We start from the raw sequence: 9,921 nt of genomic DNA on the forward strand, positions 1-9,921 counted from the left end.
CTGTATTAACTTTTTTTGAAGTGAAAAGAATGCGAGCAAAAGACTTACCCTGTCAGTGAACACAAGAAAATCTGGAAAAGAATATGCTTAGTGATCTTGGGTCTTGTTTTCCTGCATAAAAAGTGTGACAGATTAACATGCAGCCTGGAACTAGGCAGGAAATTAGCAGAAAAAAGGTAAAATGTAGAGGTGAAAATACATGGAAACCACGCATAGCTGCTGCTATTAACCAGTGTAAACCTTTTTTCATAAAGCTCTGAATTAATGCAAATTACTTCTGAAGATACTTGCTAGAACGTTAGACAAAATGACCTGGCAGCCATGCATGGAGTTAAACAAACTTTTTCCAAGGCAGTTGCAAATCAAGTACATCTCCTTTCAGCAATTAACAGTGCTCTCTCTTTGTGACTTAAACTACAGCTTCATCATAGATAGAGCCTTTTGTTTTTTTCCTGTCTTATTCCTTGGTTCTTTTCCTGCAGTTTCTTAGAAACCAAACACGAATACCTGCCCTTGTTGGTGTTCCATTCCATTTCATTGAGGAAATAGTCTTCAAGAAAGGTTAATCTATTTAACATAAAGAAAAGAAAATTCAAGGAATAAAAAAAGAAAGATTGACTAATCCTGATGTGAAGAATAAAAGTATATATTATGCATGAACACATGAAATCATGAGAATCTCAAAAACAAGAAATGAAATGGCCAAATTAAAGAGGTGGTAACGTCATGAAAAAGGGTTCTTGTTCTTGATGAAACAAATCATTACCGCTCTAAGAAATAGGCAAAAGGGGCGATGGCAAGGGTGGCAAAGATTTGCCGGTATGCAACAAGAATAAGCGGTTTCATTCCAGATTCCATGGCCAGCTTTGATGTGATGTTCATGCCTGCATAGCCTAGTTGAACTAGAACATTGGCCAAGAATGGCATGAAATCAGCCAACATTGTTTCTTTAATCCTCTGGAGCCCGATGTAGCACTAGGTACAGCTCCTTAGAGAGTTAAAGAAAACGTTGGAAAGCTGGATTGAGAAATGGATTATAATGTGAAATGGGAAGCCCCTCCTGTAGATATATAGAGGGCGCAAGAGTTTCAAACAGAAAGCGAAAGAAATTCCTGCATGAAAGAAGAGAAACCGTTGAGGATTTCTTGCAACACCTGGGCACTGCATCGGACAAATGGTTGCCACGACTTTGAGAAATAAAGTTGCTTTCAGTTTTTGTTTTTGTCTTGAGGCTTTGGCAGCTGTGGCTACGTTCAAAGAAACTTGAAGCAAGAAAATTGCCTCCTGCACCGTCAGCTGCAACAAAAACCGGGACGCTGCCCCTGATATCCCTTTTGTGGGGTCCAATCCTCTGTGGTTGTTACAACTCATCAATCTGCATGGCATCCACCCACGCCTGGAGAGAAAAGCACTCCCCTTCAAAGTCAACTTCTTGAAGAAGGATCTGCAGTAAATGGTCTCTGCTAACTCCATTAAATCTTCAAACAGGTTAAAGTAGGTAAAGCCAACTGTACTGAAAATGTGGATCACAGTGTCCCATTAATTAAAGGGCGTGCAATACCTTGAGTCTTGAATGCAACAATCTCCTTAAAATAAATGTTCCTTTTAGACATATCTGATCTTTGGGGTTTCAAACTTCAGACTCCACATCCTTTTTCTTTCCTTTCTTCCATACAAATCCAACGTGATTTAATGATCAGTGTCTCTTCCTTTGATGGGTTTTGCATGAGAGCTGATCCTTCTGATTGGGTTTCCCTCTCTTTTTCTCTAAAGAGAAAAAGGTGGTGATCAACATGCTTGTCAATTTGTTCATGCTTTGTCATGTGTGTGCAAATTTGCATCAGCATATCACCAGAAGCATCATTATTTGCACAAATGGAAAAAGGGTTTGATTGTGGGATCTCTCTCCATCGTCACTATATTTAGTGGTTGCCCCTTTTTTCCAAGTTTCTTCGTATTTCCGCCACGTTGTGACGTACTTAACCCGAATGGTTGGTTTTAAAAAGGCTATGAGTAAAATCAATTGACAATAAATAATGAGACCGTTATCATGTTTATACAGTCATGATATAATTCGATTTGTGTTATAATTAAACGAAAAAATTGTTAAAGTTTTGTGATCATAATTGAAGTAATCATTGAAACAACATAATTAATAATATTGTAATAATCTGAAAATTTGTTGTATTCATATTTCATGTGCGTATATATATATATATATATTTGATAAACATTATCACAGAGAGAAGCATTTAATGTTTTCGAGAAAAGAAATGGACAACACGAAATGATTGTATTGTTTTAGAAGAAGAAAATCGTACTTGATTCAAATACAGAAAAAAGATACGTGCAATTTGAAAAAAAAAATATTATATATATATATATATATATATATATATATATATACCCATACCATTGATTAGAATGGGAATTATTTGTTCCAATTATTGTTTCTCTTCCAATAATTGTATAATTGTGAGACCTTGGTCAAAAAATCCGTCGAGAATTCACATTAAATCTTCGATACCTCTCATACTCACAATTAATGCTAAGAATAATATTATAAATTTTTTTTTATTTTGTAATGGAAAATATATAATAAATGAACATGAATCAATTTTACATTAATATATATTACTTGAAGATTGGTTTATAATTAATCAATGATTGAATTAAATGGTTTTTTCCTATCATTTTCCAAAATGGATACCCATTATAAGCATAGCATTAATATATGAAATTCCATGTGTTAACAAATTGCTATCACATTTCTCTTTCTTCTTTTAAGACGAATTAATTGCTACCATAATTCAAGAAAAAGAAGATTAGAACACCACCTCATTGTTGTTGTTGTCCAATTATTAACAAGTCCCAGGTTAGGAAATTTCATCACGGATTTGTATACTTGTGCAAGTAAACTAAACAAAGACACATAAAACATCACTGTCCCCAAACTATGTGATAAACCCAATCACGAGCTTCAACTTAGACATGGTAAAATCCTTTATAGATGATGAATTGTTTTTAATGTAGGTATCACTTTTTTATTTTAATTTATAAATTAAAAATTGACTTATAGATTGATAGTAAGTTAGTTATGCAAGCCATTACTTCTTTTAGGGGTCACCCTTGTTCTACTTCGGACCTAAATTCAAGCCGTTCATTAATTTTTTCAAAAACAGTAAAAAGTTAATATGCGATACATTTTCAAAAAAGATAATATAATAATCAATTGTATGGTAAATAAAGATTTTCACATAAATAATGACTATGTCTTTTCGTTAGATACTAGAAAGTTATTATCGAATAATATGTTGGAGATTTGTTTTTCTCGTCTGATTAAAGTTTAATAAATTTTTTCTTTCCTAAAAAAATATATAAAAATTTATATTATTGAATTCGGGCCGGGTCAAGATTTGGTGACTAATATCTACATTATTTTTAATTAAACTAACAGGCCCAACTAGTAACCCCAAAAAGGCCAAATACAATCTAAAAGGGCCATAGATTTGCCCATATGGGCCTCAAAAGCCCAACCCTATCCAGGCGATGAAAGCAAAAGTAAACAAGGCAACAGTGGCAAGTCCTTTTCATCTCTAGCTAGCTTTGTTACGCTCATCATGGCTTCTCCACTTTCTCTTTCACTACTTTGCCATCACCCCATCTTCTTCTTCTGCTTCTCCTTGTTGTTTTCCACATTGCTCTTGGCTTCCTTTTCACACGCGGTTGCTTCCCAATGCAAGAACCAGCCCATCATCTTCAACTTCGGTGATTCCAACTCAGACACCGGTGGACTTGCTTCTGGTCTTGGTTTCCCTATCAATCTTCCCAATGGCCGTTCCTTTTTCCGTAGATCAACTGGAAGATTGTCTGACGGACGCCTCCTCATTGACTTCCTCTGTAAGTACTGCGGCTCTGCACTCACCTTTTTATTTACTCTTCCCTGCTTTAAGTGACAGAGTATGCTCATCAACGGTGGGAAATCAGCTGATCATATCTAGTTTTAGTGTACTTATTGTGGTGCATAATTAGCAAGGTAAAGCCAAGCGGTGTTCAGCTGGTAGTGACCCCAGCTCTGATTTCTTGACGGTGCCAACCAATCAGTCCTTTCCTCTCCTCGTTGTCTGCTCCTCCTTTGATTTATCCAATAAATGTGGGACCCAATTTTTAATCGCTTGTCTACTTTTTGTTGCTCATTTTTTTTAATATTATTATATAGAATACCCCATCAGCATCCGGTGTTCTGACACGATAATAGAGAGATCTTGTCTTGTTTCCAAGGTTGGAGATATCATATTATATGGTTGTGGATGGCAAGATTTACATGTGAATGTGATTACATGAATGCAGGCCAAAGTTTGAATGCAAGTTATCTAAGCCCCTACCTGGACTCTTTGGGCGGGTCCAAGTTCGCAAATGGTGCAAACTTTGCAGTCGTGGGCTCTTCTACCCTGCCAAAATATCTCCCTTTTTCTTTAAACATTCAGATCATGCAGTTTCTTCACTTCAAGGCCCGCTCCCTTGAGCTTGTCAATGCTGGTAATGTTCTTGTTCACTGTTTTTTCTCGTCCATACATGGTATATTACACATTAAATTGACTGGTGTGTGTGAAGTGATTCATTTAACCGGATGAAACAAGTTATCGGATGGATTGTTCTATGTTACATGAACTCTTCACTCTAGAGTCTAGCCTATAAGGTATCACTTATCAGTATGTGTTGGGTACATTGGATGTTTCATGGTTGCTGGTGCATCGAACATGAATTTTTTACATCTGTTCTCTAAGTTATGTAACACGGTGATGCTTGTTAATCTTTTATATTTCTAAGCTATCTAGATTAGAAGGATTCTTTGGTAAGTTATTATCAAATGCAAGTTCTGTGTTCTTTGTTGATTAATTGAGAAGAAAAGAGATGACCCTACAAAGCAAACTTATCATCTTCTTTTACTTTTCATTGGCTTGATTTTACACTCCATAATATGACAAATCATAAATCAAGGTTTAGTAATTTAACCTCTGAAATTACACTTGGAAGGGTGGAAATATGGTTCTTTATGAGTATGCATAATGAATAGTAGGAGAGTTTTCGAGATGTCTCTAGAGTGTAATGGTAACATACTGTAGATTTATACCTGTAATTAATCACTGGGAGAACTTTTATGTAGCGTGCACTCTTTTGTCTAATTAATGAGCCAATTGTAGTAACCGGACTTGCCTTTTTTAGGTTCAAGAAATTTGATCAATGAGGAAGGATTCCGGAATGCACTTTACATCATCGATATTGGGCAAAATGACATTGCTGACTCGTTTGACAAAAACTTATCCTACGTGCAAGTAACCAAAAGAATTCCGTCCATCATTACGGAAATAAAGAATGCTGTAAAGGTGAGTTCAGTAATCTTGGCAAGAGATATGTAGAAAGGTAGCACCATTCTGCCTTCTCCTTTTGGAATCTCAATTTATCATTATGCTGCTTCCACACGGTTTCCAATTAACATTAATGTTTCAAACTCTACAAAGAGCCATCGAATTCAAAATATATTAGCCATTGTGTTGGTTGTTGACATGATTATTCCTTTAATATAAATATATGATATATAATGAAATCTTAGAAGTCTGAATGGAAGTAGATAGCATGAACATATGATTTTTTTAGTCTTCATGTTTAATAACCTTTTAACTCTTGGTAGTTTTCATGTTTACTTTGCTACCCGTATGGAAATGAATAGGTTATTTAATTGTTTCTGATAATAATTTTCCATTTCTGTTGGTTTTAGACATTATATAATCAGGGGGGAAGGAAATTCTGGATACACAACACAGGACCATTGGGCTGTCTCCCTCAGAAACTTTGGTTAGTTCAAAAGAAAGATTTGGATCCACATGGTTGTCTTTCCAGTTATAATTCTGCGGCACTATTATTCAACGAAGCACTGCGCCTTTTGTGCCAAGAGCTGAGGTCTGAGCTGGCAGATTCTACTGTAGTCTATGTAGACATATATGCCATCAAGTATGACCTCATTGCCAACTCCAGTAAATATGGTAAGTCAAGATGAGATATTCTTTTGAATCATCAGGCAGGCAGCAGTGGTAAAGATATCATTATTTTGATCAGTCTTTTATTACAACGCAGGTTTCTCAAGTCCCTTGATGGCATGTTGTGGCTCTGGAGGACCTCCATACAATTACAACATCAGAGTGACCTGCGGTCAGCCTGGCTACCAGGTTTGCAATGAAGGATCTCGGTTCCTAAGCTGGGATGGGATCCATTACACTGAAGCAGCTAACTCCATTATAGCATCAAGAGTACTTTCCACAGCTTATTCTTCACCACGCACCACCTTCGATTTCTTTTGCCGCAGCTGATCATACGTACATAGACAACATATCTGCGCAGGCAGTTCATGTAACTCCAAGGTTTTTTTCATTGGCCTTCTCTTGTAATAATGCTTTCTAAATGGATGATCATCTTTGTGCAAGTGATGTCTTTGTCTAAGAACACTGTAATACGTGCATATGCCCCCGTCTCTGGCTACTTGAGAAATCTCAACTAGTTTGATGGGTTCATTTGGATTTTGTCTTTAAAAGAATCTCTGCCTTTAAATAAATTATTTCTTTTATAGTGCAATAATAATCAATTTGTATACATGTTTTATTAGTTTAGTAACTAGTGCTAGTATTCAAATTTTTTTTTTGTAAAATTGGGGATTTAATTTTTGTTAAGAAATTAATAAAAAAAAATACAACAATAAATTATTATTACCAGTTTGTTTACTAAAATAAATTTAATATTAATAAAAAAAGTGGGTTTATTTTTGTAATTCAATACGGACAAAAGACGGACAGTTCTAGTTGAACGGTTTTCCGCGCCGCGTGAATCTAGGAAACCTGTCTTCATTCGTGTTTCCGATCTCCAGAGTCCAGCTTGGATAAAGTTATTCCTGCATAGCATCTTAAGCCAAGAATTGGGTACCCTGCTCTGAGCTCTCTCTCCTCTCTCAAGCTAAATTTCCTTTATCAATCCTGCTAACGTAAAGGTAGCACCTTGTGGTATGATTACCGGCACTGGGTCTCTACCAAAAAGTTTTGAACTTCATTTCAGCTTTTGAGAAAAGATCAAATCTTTCTTATTCATCTATGCGGTTACTGTTAAACACATGTAGAGCGTATTCTACGAGCTATACGGTGGTACCCAGATCTCGGATTGCCCAATTTGCTCGTGTGGGTCAAATCCAGAGTGCCCGTAAAGTTTTCGATGAATTACCCAACAAAACAATCGATACTTGGAACTCAATCATCGCAGGCTACTTTCAGAACAACCAGCCCAATGAAGCTCAGCTTCTGTTCAACAAAATGGCGGAGAAAAACACCATTTCTTGGAATAATTTAATTGCTGGGTATGTGAAAAATGGAATGGTTGGTGAAGCTAGGAAAGTTTTTGATAAAATGCCGGAACGCAATGTAGTTTCATGGACTGCCATGGTTCGGGGGTATGTTCAAGAGGGTATGATGTGCGAGGCAGAATCATTGTTTTGGTTGATGCCCGAAAAGAATGTGGTTTCATGGACGGTGATGTTAGGCGGACTAATTCAAGAGGGTCGGATTGATGAGGCGCGTAGGTTGTATGATATGATGCCGGAAAAGGATGTGGTCGCTAGGACTAACATGATAGCGGGGTATTGTAAAGAAGGACATTTGAGTGAAGCAAGAGAGATTTTTGATGAGATGCCACGGAGAAACGTTATATCTTGGACTACTATGATTACAGGGTATGCACAGAATAATCGTGTGGATATTGCTAGGAAGCTTTTTGAAGTGATGCCTGAGAAAAATGAGGTGTCATGGACAGCTATGTTGATGGGTTATACACAGTGTGGAAGGTTAGAAGCAGCTTGGGAACTTTTTGAGGCAATGCCGGTGAAGTCAGTTCTCACATGCAATGCTTTGATTCTTGGGTTTGGCCACAATGGAGAGGTGACAAAAGCAAGGAGGGTATTTGATGAAATGAAGGTGAAGGATTATGGGACATGGAGTGCAATGATTAAGGTTTACGAGAGGAAAGGATTTGAATTGAAAGCACTTGATCTGTTCATATTAATGCAAACAGAGGGGATTAGGCCAAATTTTCCATCTCTGATTAGCATTCTTTCTGTTTGTGCCAGCTTGGCAAGTTTGGATCATGGTAGGCAGGTTCATGCCCAGTTGGTGAGGTCACAATTTGATGTTGACGTATATGTTGCCTCTGTTTTGATTACAATGTATATTAAGTGTGGTGATCTTGTAAAAGCAAAGCTGGTTTTTGATAGGTTTTCTTCAAAGGATATTGTTATGTGGAATTCTATGATCAGTGGTTATGCCCAGCATGGTCTAGGTGAGGAAGCTTTATGGATTTTCCAATCAATGTTTTCTACTGGAATGATGCCAGATGATATTACCTTTGTTGGAGTTCTCACAGCTTGTAGTTACACTGGGAAGGTTAAAGAAGGGCTTGAAATCTTTGAGTTGATGAAATCCAAATATCTGGTGGAACCAAAAACTGAGCATTATGCTTGCGTGGTGGATTTGCTTGGCCGAGCAGGCAAGGTAAATGAGGCAATGAATTTAATTGAAAAAATGCCAGTGGAGGCAGATGCTGTTGTTTGGGGTTCTCTATTAGGGGCCTGTAGAACCCATGGAAAGTTGGATCTCGCTGAAGTTGCAGCAAAGAAGCTTCTACAGCTTGAGCCTGAAAATGCTGGTCCCTACATCCTGTTGTCGAATATATATGCATCTCAACATAAATGGAGTGATGTTTCAGAGCTGAGAAAAAATATGAGGGCAAGGTGTATGAAGAAATCACCTGGTTCTAGCTGGATTGAGGTAGAGAAAAGAGTACATATGTTCACTACAGGTGATAGCAGGTCACATCCTGAGCATGCAATGATCATGAGGAGGTTGGAAAAATTAGGTGTGTTGTTGAGAGAAGCTGGGTATTGTCCTGATGGTAGTTTTGTGCTGCATGATGTTGATGAGGAAGAAAAGTTGTATAGCTTGAGGTATCACAGTGAGAAATTGGCTGTGGCTTATGGATTGTCGAAGGTGCCTAAAGAGATGCCTATTCGTGTCATGAAAAATCTTCGTGTTTGTGGAGATTGCCACAATGCAATTAAATTAATAGCAAAAGTAACCGGGAGAGAGATCATTTTGAGAGATGCTAATAGATTCCATCATTTTAAGGATGGCTTCTGTTCTTGCAGCGACTACTGGTAATAGACTAGCTTGTAATGTAATTAGCGGATTCAAGTACAAATTGGTCTTGAGGCAATATTCATCCATACCCCAGCAGCGCACCCGTCATTGGTGTCACGCTTAAGATTTGCAGCACCTACAACTCACAATACCAGACTGCCTTTATTCAGATGATATTGGTTCCGGCGGGTGGTGATATCCTTGAGTTCAAGGTTCATATTATTTATCTTTTCAAAAAGAACAAGTGAAAGCAAATTGTGATTCATGTCATCGGTGGGCTCTGTAAATGTCTAGTTTCTCGACTGAAACATTTGTTATAGAATGTTTGCAGATCTGCCTTCAAACCTGCACACACAACTGCTTTGTATTAACTTCATGCTGCAATGCCAAAGACTTTTATAATGGTTTTTAACGTATGACATGTGGGATGGCACCTGTGGAAGAGGATGTTGCATACCGCATTCTCTCGACCAAATCTACTTCCGGAATTTTTACAAAAAAAGGGAAAAGGATGTTATTTTACTCATGTTTAGGCATGTTTCTGATTTTCTATGTTATTTAAGCGCACAACTCCGATTTTGGTATTCTTTGGTATATATCCTCAAAATTTAATCTTCCTATGTTTGGTAGTTAGTTCTTTGTATAACATCCATGCATAACAGATTACAATGCTTGCAGTTTCAAAAAAAAA

At 37.2% G+C, this 9,921-nt stretch overlaps 1 protein-coding gene, 1 non-coding gene and 1 pseudogene across 2 annotated transcripts; 2 read left to right on the forward strand and 1 right to left on the reverse strand.

The window, feature by feature from the left end:
• Positions 1-239: 239 nt before the first annotated feature.
• On the reverse strand, positions 240-897 carry LOC110415674 (uncharacterized). Its single transcript, XR_016351168.1, has 2 exons — positions 767-897; positions 240-567 (listed from the first exon to the last, which is right to left on the reverse strand). It is a non-coding gene; the product is annotated as an uncharacterized LOC110415674 (transcript).
• A 2,600-nt stretch (positions 898-3,497) lies between these two features.
• LOC110414720 (GDSL-like Lipase/Acylhydrolase superfamily protein) lies at positions 3,498-6,636 on the forward strand. The gene is made up of 5 exons (XM_021426095.2): positions 3,498-3,900; positions 4,351-4,539; positions 5,227-5,387; positions 5,780-6,044; positions 6,136-6,636. Exons 1-5 carry the CDS (start codon positions 3,621-3,623, stop codon positions 6,366-6,368), a joined length of 1,128 nt encoding a protein of 375 aa, XP_021281770.1. The 5' UTR covers positions 3,498-3,620; the 3' UTR covers positions 6,369-6,636.
• A 212-nt stretch (positions 6,637-6,848) lies between these two features.
• LOC110414717 (pentatricopeptide repeat-containing protein At1g56690, mitochondrial pseudogene) lies at positions 6,849-9,902 on the forward strand (annotated as a pseudogene).
• Positions 9,903-9,921: the final 19 nt, after the last annotated feature.

This window comes from Theobroma umbraticum, unplaced genomic scaffold (genome assembly GCF_002168275.2).
Source record: "Theobroma umbraticum cultivar Fairchild unplaced genomic scaffold, ASM216827v3 scaffold_147.0, whole genome shotgun sequence".
NCBI classification, from domain to species: domain Eukaryota; kingdom Viridiplantae; phylum Streptophyta; class Magnoliopsida; order Malvales; family Malvaceae; genus Theobroma; species Theobroma umbraticum.